At 38.7% G+C, this 12,012-nt stretch overlaps 2 protein-coding genes across 3 annotated transcripts; one reads left to right on the top strand and one right to left on the bottom strand.

Annotated features, from left to right (window-relative positions):
* The first annotated feature begins 2,109 nt into the window (after window positions 1–2,109).
* Window positions 2,110–5,613, top strand: LOC113760841 (4-hydroxy-3-methylbut-2-enyl diphosphate reductase, chloroplastic-like). The gene is made up of 10 exons (XM_027303576.1): window positions 2,110–2,476; window positions 2,682–2,878; window positions 3,294–3,473; window positions 3,570–3,701; window positions 3,812–3,886; window positions 3,969–4,074; window positions 4,157–4,251; window positions 4,915–5,100; window positions 5,196–5,282; window positions 5,395–5,613. Exons 1-10 carry the CDS (start codon window positions 2,203–2,205, stop codon window positions 5,458–5,460), a joined length of 1,398 nt encoding a protein of 465 aa, XP_027159377.1. The 5' UTR covers window positions 2,110–2,202; the 3' UTR covers window positions 5,461–5,613.
* A 2,184-nt stretch (window positions 5,614–7,797) lies between these two features.
* On the bottom strand, window positions 7,798–11,439 carry LOC113763250 (protein DETOXIFICATION 33-like). Of its 2 annotated transcripts, XR_003467314.1 has the most exons (8): window positions 11,087–11,439; window positions 10,240–10,781; window positions 10,075–10,161; window positions 9,882–9,938; window positions 9,327–9,565; window positions 8,863–9,068; window positions 8,496–8,746; window positions 7,798–8,191 (listed from the first exon to the last, which is right to left on the bottom strand). XR_003467314.1 is itself a non-coding variant. In XM_027307006.1 (7 exons), the coding sequence occupies exons 1-7, from the start codon at window positions 11,333–11,335 to the stop codon at window positions 8,663–8,665; spliced, it is 1,464 nt and encodes a 487-aa protein (XP_027162807.1). In that variant the 5' UTR covers window positions 11,336–11,439; the 3' UTR covers window positions 8,408–8,662. The 2 variants fall into 2 exon arrangements, 1 of the variants encoding a protein (XP_027162807.1); XM_027307006.1 differs by lacking the exon at window positions 7,798–8,191 and having other exon boundaries at window positions 8,408–8,746.
* Window positions 11,440–12,012: the final 573 nt, after the last annotated feature.

Below are 12,012 nucleotides of genomic sequence, written 5' to 3'. Positions count from 1 at the left end.
ATGAGGAGTTGATTAACGTACATCTTATAGTTTTTTTTTTCGTTACAGACAAAATATGCTTGAGCGGATCTGAAAATACGCAAGTTATACTAGTCTAGTGCTAGTAGTAAATGATAGAAAAATGGCAGTGAGCATTATTGACCATGCGTCTTGACTCTTGAGCGAGGGTCTAAAATATCTTCAAAGAGATGTCCGGATGCGCAACATTACAAAATATAGTAGTATTACATTAGGCAGTTGTCAATATTGAATGTTTTCCTCCCACGTTAACAATTTGGTACCTAACCCCGATTCCAATCCCATTGAGTTGTCAATATTGAATGCATTCATCACGTGTCTCCGACACCGTTGAAGTTTTGGAGGCCCAATTTCACCTCTCTCGCTCATTAGCTGACCAGTAATGGTAAATACACCACAATTTAATATTCAAAATTCAAGAGGTCTGATTCCTTGAATAGTTAGAAGCGTGTCCAAGCCCTCTCTTTGACGGGAAAACGTAGATGAGATGAGACTTATATTCGTAATTGGACAGAGTTGGGCTAAATGACAATGTTGAGGTTGGTAAAATATGTCGCAACAATTTTCTTTTTCTTTCTTTTTTTTTTTTTGTGAAATGATGAGTGTAATTTTCATTAATTGGACCACATTAGCACAGGTAAATCTATCATTTTTACAATAAAATGACTCTGGTATTATAATACTAAATGGGGCATTAACAATACCCTGATTTTTTTTTTTTCAAAGAGACATAAAGGAATCGACAATAATAAGAATGAATGATTCAATCAACAAAATAACATAAAAATCAATAAACCCATAAATAGTGAGAACAAAAATTTACATATAACTCAGCTTGAATTGACCTTATGGATCATAATTTGACCACTAAACTATGACCACATCATAAGCTATGACCACATCAGCATACCCCAAGCTGCTTTTAAGTTAAAACTCAGAATCCTTACTTACATAATCCAAATTAAGGTAGTTAAAGATAAGTTCCGAAATCATCATATTCTCAAATTGTACGCAAGTATGTTGCTCCCACTTTTCTTCACCCTGTTCTCGTGACTGACTTTTGCGGAATCTCTTATAAAAGCATTGCTAAACCGCCCCGAGGAGATTTTGATCCAGTAACTAAGATTGAAATCCCAAGAATCGGAGATATTAGATTATAATGAGTTTTCATCTCCATATCCTCAGCTGGAAATAAATTTAAAAAAAAAGCACCACTAAATACTGTTCCCTCCTTTCCAATTATTTAATTCCGTTTTGGGAATTTAATTTTTAAAAAATAATGATTTGATTTTAATGTTTATACTTTTCTTTTCAATTTTATCACGACAAATTTAAATTTTGAATTTGAATGGTAATATGCGTATGATTAGAGAAAATGACTATATATTGAGAAGAGAGACTAAAAGGTACATCTTAAAATGGAAAAGTAGGAGAACGGAGGGAGTAATACAAAATATAATATTTCATCTTTGAAAGAAAAAAAAAAGAAAAGAAAAGAAAACCACATGTCTGGGACTGTACAGCTAGGCTTGTACATGTGCAAATCATTAAGTATGTTCATAACACTAAAAAATCATTAATTAGTTCGTAGATACCGCTAAAAAGATAATTGTTCATTCTTAACAGAAGAATCAGCTGCTAATACCCCGTGACAATTAATTTTATCGCGGTTGACAATTAATTTTAGACACTTGAGAATATACTCCGCATCAATAATTGCAATTAAAGTGAACGGACGCAAGGAAAACTAAAAAAAAAAAAAAAGGGTACACAGGAACGCTAGCAGAATCCAACCCAAACACGTGGCTACCAAATTAGCATTCAACATCCAACGCCAGAAAAAATTACTGATTCTCTTCAGCTAAATGCCAAAACCCAAATGGTATCTCAGCCAAGCAAAATACTAGCACCGTTTAAAACACATCAGCCATCACCAACCCCCCAGGAATAAAAAGAAAGAAATAAACAAAAGATTCACCAAATTAATTAGAAAAACGCAAAACGACAAAAGCGCATGGATCACGAGCTCCGACAGGACCACAAATCAGATGCTCCGTGTCGCACCAAAACCATAAGAAGGAAGGACTTAATAAGATTTTGCCCGCTCCCCATCCCGCACCACCTCCCCAGTCGCCACTAGCTTACGCCTGCTAACCTCCGCCACTTCCACCGGAAAACGTCGACATGGCAATTTCTCTGCAATTCTCCCGCCTATCCACCGCTACCAAGGACCTCGCCTTGCCCGAGCCAAGAATTTCCCGCTGCCGGAAACCTTTCTCCGTGAGATGCTCCGCTCCCGGCGAAGCTGCTCCTTCTCCTTCTGCTGCTGCTACTGTAGACTCCGAATTTGACGCCAAGAAGTTCAGGCACAACTTAACTAGGAGCAAGAATTATAATCGCAAAGGATTTGGACACAAACAAGAGACTCTTGAGCTCATGAACCGCGAGTACACCACCAGTAAGATAACTCTTTCAAATTACTTTTGACTTCAGATTTCTTTCTTGAGTTTTTCGTAGAATATGGCGGCGAATATGATATATGTATAGCTCAGAAAAATAAAGGAAATGCAGTTTAAGTTTATCATACTATGTTTTCGATCGGAAATTAGAGTGTTGTTTTGATCCAATATATATATATATATATATATATATATATATTGCAGGTGACATCATAAAGAAATTGAAGGAAAATGGAAACGAGTACACATGGGGGAATGTTACAGTCAAACTAGCCGAAGCATACGGGTTTTGCTGGGGAGTTGAAAGAGCTGTTCAGATTGCTTATGAAGCTAGAAAGCAGTTTCCAACAGAGAAGATCTGGCTCACAAATGAGATTATCCACAATCCTACCGTTAATAAGGTCTTAGTTCCCCCAAAACTTTGATATAATCCATTCACTTGGTCTACAATATATTCGATTTTGTTGGGCAGCTTTCCCTGCCTGTATTTCTCGACTTAACTGAACTGGGTGGTCATGTCTTTGCTATGCTACCTTGATATAATCCATTCACTTGGTCTACAAATATTTTCGATTTTGTTGGGCTGCCTTCCCTGCTTGTATTTCTTGAGTTAACTGGGTGGTCATGTCTTTGCTATGCTACTTTGATATAATCCATTCACTTGGTCTACAAATATTTTCGATTTTGTTGGGCTGCTTTTCCTGCCTGTATTTCTTGAGTTAACTGGGTGGTCAAGTCTTTGCTATGCTACTGTTCTGTCCTTTCCTTCTCATTTTGGCTGATTATACCATTTCATGATCAACTGTATTACACCAGCGACTGGAGGAGATGGCAATAAAGGAAATCCCTGTTGAGGACGGCAAGAAACACTTTGATGTTGTTGACAGGGGTGATGTTGTGGTTTTGCCTGCTTTTGGAGCTGCTGTAGATGAGATGTTGACTTTGAGCGACAAGAATGTGCAAATAGTCGACACAACCTGCCCTTGGGTTTCTAAGGTATGTTTCTTACTAGCTTAGTAGCCTATAAATTGTTAATGTAATTCCACAATTACACTCCACTCAAGAGCATCCAATATTTGCATCCTTGTCAAGGTTTGGAACACTGTTGAAAAGCATAAGAATGGAGCCTATACGTCGATAATCCATGGTAAACACTCACACGAGGAGACTGTTGCCACTGCATCATTTGCTGGAAAGTATATCATAGTGAAGAACATGGCAGAGGTATATTTAACTGTTTTTATTGTTTATTTGAAAGCGGCATCTTGATTATGAAATATAAAGAACATGCACCTGTAGAGTTCAGATTAAACAAGTTTCTACACCTGATTCAGGCAACATATGTTTGTGATTACATTCTTGGGGGTCAACTGGATGGATCTAGCTCAACCAAAGAGGCGTTTATGAAGGTGCAGTTCGAATCACTTACGTTTCATTGGCTGAAATTGTTTATACCCTCCTAGTATCTCATGTATCCTTGTTTTGCTGCAGAAATTCAAACATGCAGTTTCGAATGGTTTTGATCCCGATGCTGATCTTGTCAAACTTGGTATTGCAAACCAAACAACAATGTTGAAGGGAGAAACTGAAGAGATTGGTTAGTTGGTTTTCTACGCTATAGTTCCGTGATTTGTCAATGAATGGAAAACTGTGATGGTGATTTGGTTCTGGAAATACAGGTAAATTAGTGGAAAGGACCATGATGCGCAAGTATGGAGTGGAAAATATTAACACCCACTTCCTTAGTTTCAACACCATCTGCGATGCAACTCAAGTACATTTCATCTCCTCATTCTATTATTTTCCTTCATTCATTTTTTGAAAAACTAGTTTCTTAAGAATATTGAAGGCTCAAACTCGACTTTCCTCTCATTTACGAGCACAATTTGATTCTCCCTCCTTCCAGATGTTTCTGCAGAAACCTACAATCATCTTCTTGGATGGATTAGTTTATGTAGCATACTCTTCTGCCTTTGATTTAGTTTGCCAAGTTAAAGATCTTTGGGATCTCTAGGTTCAAGTTTTTTGAAGTAACTAGTGCTTTTAAGATCACCTCCCCCTGCATTATGTAGCATAGCATTACACTGGTACAGAACGTAATTATGAATATCATACATGCCTCCTGATCAATCATCCTAGGGTGTCCATAGTTGATGCTTGTTTACGAGGGCTCATAACGCTGGTTGTTTATTTCCTGACTCGTTGCTTGAATTAAGAACTGATTCATTATTATTATTATTATCTTTTTTTTGGAAGAGGCTTGCTTTTAAGAATTTTCATACGTTTCAGCCCTCTTCTTGGGCATTTGTGTACGCTGGGTCAAGAGCAAGTAATCTGGCAGAAAAGGCCACTAGCATGAAGCTTAGTCCTATTGTATTTTATTGTCTCAGAATTCATACTTCTCCTCTTGTATTGAGCTAATATTGCCTTGTATCAGGAGCGGCAAGATGCCATGTACAAGCTGGTTGAGAATCCACCGGATCTTATGCTGGTCATTGGAGGGTGGAACTCAAGCAACACTTCACATTTACAAGAAATTGCTGAAGATCGTGGAATTCCATCTTATTGGATTGACAGCGAGCAGAGAGTAGGTCCTGGAAACAGAATAGCTTACAAGTTAATGGTACGTGAACGTGAATAACTTTTTGTCATTTCAAGTTGATTTCTGAATTATAAAATCTTCTCTCATTCTATTAAAATTTTTGTGTCATCTAACAGCATGGGGAGTTGGTTGAGAAAGAGAATTTTCTACCTGAAGGTCCCATCACCATAGGGGTAACATCTGGCGCATCCACCCCTGATAAGGTAATTTCCTAATCTTGTTGGAGGTCCTCAATTAATATTTATAAGGTCAAACGTTCAATTACCTGATTTGTGGGATTCAATTTTTTTGTTTCCTCACCATGCACTTGGCCAGGTCGTTGAGGATGTCCTTGTCAAGGTATTTGACATCAAACGGGAAGAAGTCCTGCAGCTGGCATGAATTAGTTTTGCAGGAAAACATGGTAGTATTGCTTGTTTATCTGTAAAACCAGCTGAAACTCAAAAGTTACGAGAAGCAATATATGTAGTATAAACAGGACGACCTTGTAGGTGTACACAATACTGTGGCTCCGTTTGAATTTGATTGTTTTTCATAAGCTTGTTCTTCACACACAAAATGCTATAGTAATAACAATTTCTAAAACACAAGTAAAAACAATTTCTAAAACACAAGTTTTTCAAATATACATAAAAAAAAACCTAACCCTTCTTTCTTGTTTCACCCATCATCCACCACAGACCACCTCCACCTCCTGTCTTCCCTTTTCATTCCGATTTTTCCCTCCATTCTCTCCTCCTTTTTCTTTCTCCTCCTCTTCCCCTCCCTTCTCTCCTCCATCCAGAAAATGGGGCAGGGGGAGGGGGTTGCGGGAGGAAGGAGCGGAGGAAGAAGGGATGGTGAAGTTTTATAAATTTTTAAAAATATTTCAATAAAATTTTAAATTTTAAAAATATTTCAAAATACATTCTAGAAAACAATTACTAACTACGATGAAAGTTTTTTACATGCATTATTATCTCGAGAAGACAGTTCGTTGTCGTTCAGCAGTCTGAGTTGGAAAAGTGGCAACACACCGAGGCTAATATACTGATGTGAAACGTGCAAAAAGGATGACAACAATTCCGAGGACGTGAATATTTGTGGAATTGATTTTTCAAGTTGTGCTCTCGTTAAACCTTCACCTCTTCGATTAACATTTCTAAAAGCTGAAGGCCAAAGATTCAAAGTTGTACTTGAATCAAAGGTTTTAACTATCCTAGTTTGATTGCAAATGCACGGCTGGTGGCAAGAACTTATCTATGATTTCCAACTCCTTGTGACCATTTAACAGAAATGCCTCACTTGGATGCTCTCTCTATTTCAGTTCAACTCAATTAGGAACTTTCTTGGGGCTCCGTTGCCCCATCCCCATGTAATTTATCCGTTCTTCAACTAGAAGAGCCTGCAAAAGAGGAGAAAACATATCCAAATTAATTAATGTGCTTTAAGGTGGGCTGATGAACCATGTCTTAAAACTCAAATTTCACCTAAAAATCACGTGGGATTTGTGCAAAGTTTCTCAGAACAAACATTCCATATGCCAAGCTTAAACTTGTAACTGAGCAAGGCTCCAATTGGAAGACCAACCACGTTGTAGCAGCCAATGTTGATGATGGAAATTCCATCTAAAAACTGCCACCAGCACCAGCAGCAACCCTGCAGGACCATAATCTTTGATCAATTTTTGACCATTCACTTTGGAGCGAGTGCAAACAACCATTCCACATCCAAGCCAGTTTCAAGGCTTCCTGTATAGTGTGGATGACAGACATGAATACAGAGAACTCTTTTAGTTGTATGTTCAACTCCAGCCCTCTCCCCAGTTGCAAGATTAGGGAAGTAGTGAACAATATTATAGCATCACTCACAGCGAAAGGTCTTAGACTATTTTTTTTTTTTTTAATTAAATTTAAGCTAAGGAACATCCTGGACGAAATACCAAAAAAGAACTCTACCAGTTAAAATTTAAATGAAAAACAAACGTTTGAAGCGAATTTCCTGTTCGAATTCATACTTCTGTTTATGCTTCCATTTCCTAAAAAATGAAATGCACTCATATGGTATTATCATAGAATGTTTTCAAAAAGTGACAATCATTGAGCATTCCAACATCAAATTTGAAAATTTTAAATAAGTTGGTGAATGCTGATAATGATAGTATTCCACAAAAGAATTAATGTGTGCATCAAAAATATACGAGCAGAACGCCTTGAAGAACTTATTGGGTGCTGGTCAGGAAAATGGTTATTGCAAGAATATATCCAAGCTTCGATGCCTCTGCCTCAACCTCTAGCTTCTCTGTGAAGATCGCAGGAAGCTGGTTTTTGGCAGCTACCGTAATGATGGCAAAAACAACTCCAAGCACTCCAGCTTTCACAAAATTTGCCATGATTGAGCGTTTTGCAGCTTTAGGTTTGCCGGCTCCCAATTCATTAGGCATCCTCACACTGCATGCACTTACTCTCAGCTCTTCTCTAGGAGTGCAAAGTCTTCTCGAGTTCAGATTGCATGTTGAGAGGTAGTACTAATATATATATAACTGGCAGCAATTCAAGACGGAGGAGGAAAAAAACTAAAAAAATTCTTTCGGAAAATGATACTAAATGTTTGGATTCAACAATCAGAGATGATTGAAGGGTGCTGCTCCTGCAGCATAGGATTTTGACCATAAGAAAATAATATGAAGTAGCATCCCACCCCAAAACATGTAAAATGAACAGAAGATGAAGAGTGATAATCACAGACAAACAGTTGGACAGCAGAAAACATGCCATTTACCCCATAGGCAAAGCAAATTATGACATTCTCAGCCTCAGTGACTGCAGCAAGCCGCAGAGCTCCTAGATGTCCAGCGAAGGCTGTGCACACAAAGTCGATAGAGAATTGAGAGACTGAAGTGAGCATGGCTGGCAAAGCTATTTTCCACGTCTTTTTAGACTCAGCCTACCATTTACTTGAATGAACTCTTCTCCTGGGCCGTTGCTCAGTCCCTGATTCATGATGGTTTTCCTCCATTCAAGAATCCGACTCTTGTCTTTTCTCCTCTCTACTGCTCTCTCTTCTCAGGTGACAACTGACAACTGACGTCCTGGAGTTTGCACAAACAGCAAGTGCACGGCCTAGAGAATTTCTGATAAAGGGACAAGTTTTGATCTTTAGATAATTAAAGACAAACTTTCTGCGGGGTAGCTAAAAAAGTGTTCTTAGCATTTTTTTTTTTTTGACAGGAGTGTTCTTAGAAGTTGGGGAGACAAGTAACGAGAGCTTTGTATCTTTTACTTGTTTATTTCGAGTTTTGAGTTCCTCGCTTCAGATTGCAACGAAGCTAATTTGATTTGATCTAGTAAGACAATGAGCAATTAACAGTGATTCAAATCCTTTCTTTGTTTATTTTTTTTTCCTTTTGAGATAAAGTACGTGCTGAAGTAAATTACATGATCAACATTATCCGGGCAATTTTTTTCCTTTTTGCTTGACCGAAACAGAGTTGATCCGGTCAATTTTAACTCCAATTCTGGCTGAAAGACTGACGAAATCAAACCGGCTGACGGCCCAATTGTAATTGCCATTCGGCCAGCAACCGGGGCGGAGTGCAGAAATGTCAGGTAGTTTCTTGAGGTTGAGGCAGGTCCGTTGGGGCGGTGGCTCCTCCCCATGTTCTCACACGGTCATCAGCTTCCACAGCCTGCATTGCATCATTGGATAATTAGGTAATCCAGTAAAATCAGATTACCAACCCTCTAAACCCTTCCCCTGGATTCTTTACTGTTCACTTCTGTTGGGGTTGAGTTTTATATTTACCTCTTTATGCCAATTTGTTCGAGATATGATGACTAACAAGATGACAGTCTGGAGAAAACTACCGCCGAGCATTGCCCACCAGATGCCCTGCACCCCCAGATTGAATTTGTAGCCAAGCACTGCTCCAAATGGAAGCCCGATTGCATAATAGCACACTATATTAAGCAATGCTACTGAGAACTGCCATCCTCCACCAACAGCTACCCCTGCAATTAATGATCCCTAGAACAATCAATTCTTTTCTGGATTCATACTAGTAGTACATATATATGATAACAAGCAGCTTTTTGAGCACTTTTTGCTAATATCTAGATGAGCAGCTGTACTATAATATGCATCTTGTTTTTCTTGTCTTAAAATTCTTAATTAAGACAACTGATGATGATGATGTTGAATTCATCAGAACTTTGTCAATCTTGTACTGAAGTAATGTTTTAGATACTAGATAATATACAAAAACCAACCGTTTAAAACTAGTTGGATGCTGTTGAGGAATATGGTTGCTGCGAGAACGTATCCCAGCTTGGATGTCTTTTTTATGACCTGTGCCTTATCTGTGAATAATAAGGGAAACTTGCTTTTTGTACCAATGATGATTGCCGCAAAGACAATTCCAAGTATCCCAGATGTCAAAACATTGACTATGATTGAGAACTTTGCAGCGTTTGGTTTCCCGGCTCCGAGTTCATTTGACACTCTTACACTGCAAAATCAACCCCATCAAGAAGTCTCTTTTTGTTGGAATGACCGATATAATACTACTACTTAATTTACAATCCTAGATGAATTGAATCACTCCTTTTCACCCCTTAAATTTTAATCCCGCAGACAGCAGCATTTGCTTCAGAACTCATTCAAAACGTTTCAACAGTGTATGTGTAAAATCTGCATGTTGATAAAGGTAAGGCGAAATGTATCTGAAGGTTGTCGGTCCTGTATTGCTCTCTCCACAAGATTTTGAGGTCATTATTTCATCTGTATTTTAGCAATAATCTTTATCTTGAAGATAAATGACATACCTGACTGATGCATTGAAGCCTACGGCAATCATCATTGTCCATAGTTGCAAGTTCATACTGTTACATCCACAGAAGGTGCAACAAGGTGGTTATCTGTCATTGTTGCTTGAGACTGTAGAACGAGGTGGATAGAAAAGACTAAGGTTTCCTATTATACTCCACTGGAGGTGAGAAAAGAGAATACGGAACTAACCAGATTGATATGGCATCGATTGCGACTGCAGCATCCTTCAAACCTCCTACCATCAGGATAACTGCTGTAAAGTACCATAATTCCAAGCTGCCAAAGTTTCTGTTTCTGTTTACACTTTCGGATTTTTTATATAAACTCTGTAAGTTGCTAGTATTCATCACTCACCATAACATTATTGCTGACGCAAGTGAGAGCTTGACAAAGTTGGTCAATGACTTGAAAGCCAACCAGGAAAAGCCGTTCCATGCATCTGGAAAACAACCTGATATTGCATAGATTATTTGGGATATATCCAGCAGAAACCATGTGATGTTTCCTGCCATTGCAGCACCGAGCAAGCCGTGGCCGAGCTTCGTCACGAGAACCCAATTCAGTAACACATGGAGCGCCAATGACGCTATAGAGAGTATCGTCATCATCCAAACTTTGCTTTGAGATTGGAAGAACTTCTGTACGGGGAAGTTCAGAGCATATGCAAACAATTGAGGTATCACCCACAGTGCAAATTTACCGGCAAGGTTGGAGATATCTCTGTTTTGGTGTAAAAGCTTGAGTATGGGCGAGGCAAACAAGTAAATAGGAGTCAAGAACAAAGCTGTGACGATGGTGATGATCCATGACCTCTGCAGGTAGATTCCAAGCATGCCAACTTGTCCAGCACCGACCGCTTGACCACAAAGGGTTTCAAGAGCACTACCCATCCCCAACTACAAAGGAAAGATTAGACAAAAACAGAGAAAGTCATTGAATGTTAGGTACGAGCAACTGAAAATTCCACCTCTGGTACAAGTATATTTTACTTCTTGCCACATGTTAAAATTTAATAAACTTTCTAACAAGCTGACTCGAAAAGAAACAAAAGTACTGATGCATTCTACAAGTGGGAAAAAAAAATGAAAAATGGCTGAACCTTATAAGTTTCCCGAAAGCTTCATGAAGGAAGCAACACAGAGAAATATAGTAGTATCATCATTCTTTAGTGCTCAAATAAAAGTATGGTATAAGAACATACCATGACCCCATAGACAAAGCCATCTATAACATTCTGAACCACAGAGACTGCAGCAAGCTCAGCATCTCCCAGATGTCCGGCAAAGGCAGAAGTGACAAGTTCGAGGGAGAATTGTGTAACTGCTGTTATTATAGCTGGTAGGGCGATGTCCCATGTCTTCTTTGTCTCCTTCCACAACTTCTCTGGGGTCTTTCTCTTGTGTAGAATCTCAGTCACCTGTCTGCTAAGTTCAGGATGTTGTTCCTCCATTCAAGATGATTTTCTTTTGCTCCGTTCACCCTTAAATTTTATTACCGGACGACCAGAGTTCCAGGCCTGTTTTTTGTATTTCGGAAAACAAAAAAAGGAAAGAGTAGATTCTCTTTGTCCCACTGATTTGTTTGACTTATATATGTCAGGAAATGAAGAATGTTGCTGAGAACTGGGTTGTCACCACGTTTTATAATAACTCACCTACTATGGGGTCTAAAGATAATCATTAAGAGCAAATTGCGGCTGCATTGGTTGAGTTTGTATTGCCCTCCTTAATTTTTTTCTTCCTATGAAGGTTGAATTTTTGATATATTAGCGGCAGACTTGCTAGTTTGCTCATCAGTCGGGCATTTTATTAGTTATGGCTGCCAAAAAATACCCACCAACTAGTGTGAAAAAGATGGGTTTGGTGCCCGCCTAAGTTGACAAGATTGTCACCCCCCTAATGAACTTCAACGTTTTTCATTAAGCAACATTGGCTATTGCTTCCACATCCATCGAATTGTTTCTTCTTAGAGTTAGGGGGTCTACCAGAAACTGCAGGTGATATCTTATTTTTGGCTTTTTATGTCGACTTTCTCCATCACGTTATTCAGCGTCCAGCACTTCTGTTCCCATACCAAATTTGAGACCAAGTTGATCACCATTCCCAGAGCGAAATTATTGATAATAAT

Source organism: Coffea eugenioides, chromosome 2, assembly GCF_003713205.1.
Source record: "Coffea eugenioides isolate CCC68of chromosome 2, Ceug_1.0, whole genome shotgun sequence".
NCBI classification, from domain to species: Eukaryota; Viridiplantae; Streptophyta; class Magnoliopsida; order Gentianales; family Rubiaceae; genus Coffea; species Coffea eugenioides.
Note: the sequence above shows the minus strand (reverse complement) of the source record. Positions and strands in the feature narration are given on the sequence as shown.

Excerpts from the sequence above, each read along its gene's own strand:
- LOC113760841 (XM_027303576.1), top strand. The coding sequence starts at position 2,203 with ATGGCAATTTCTCTGCAATTCTCCCGCCTATCCACCGCTACCAAGGAC. Across the intron at positions 4,252-4,914 it reads CCATCTGCGATGCAACTCAA|GAGCGGCAAGATGCCATGTA; the intron begins GTACATTTCATC and ends GCCTTGTATCAG. Across the intron at positions 5,283-5,394 it reads GCGCATCCACCCCTGATAAG|GTCGTTGAGGATGTCCTTGT; the intron begins GTAATTTCCTAA and ends GCACTTGGCCAG.
- LOC113763250 (XM_027307006.1), bottom strand. The coding sequence starts at position 11,335 with ATGGAGGAACAACATCCTGAACTTAGCAGACAGGTGACTGAGATTCTA. Across the intron at positions 10,782-11,086 it reads GCTTTGTCTATGGGGTCATG|TTGGGGATGGGTAGTGCTCT; the intron begins GTATGTTCTTAT and ends TTTCCTTTGTAG. Across the intron at positions 9,069-9,326 it reads CATCCAACTAGTTTTAAACG|GGGTAGCTGTTGGTGGAGGA; the intron begins GTTGGTTTTTGT and ends CATTAATTGCAG.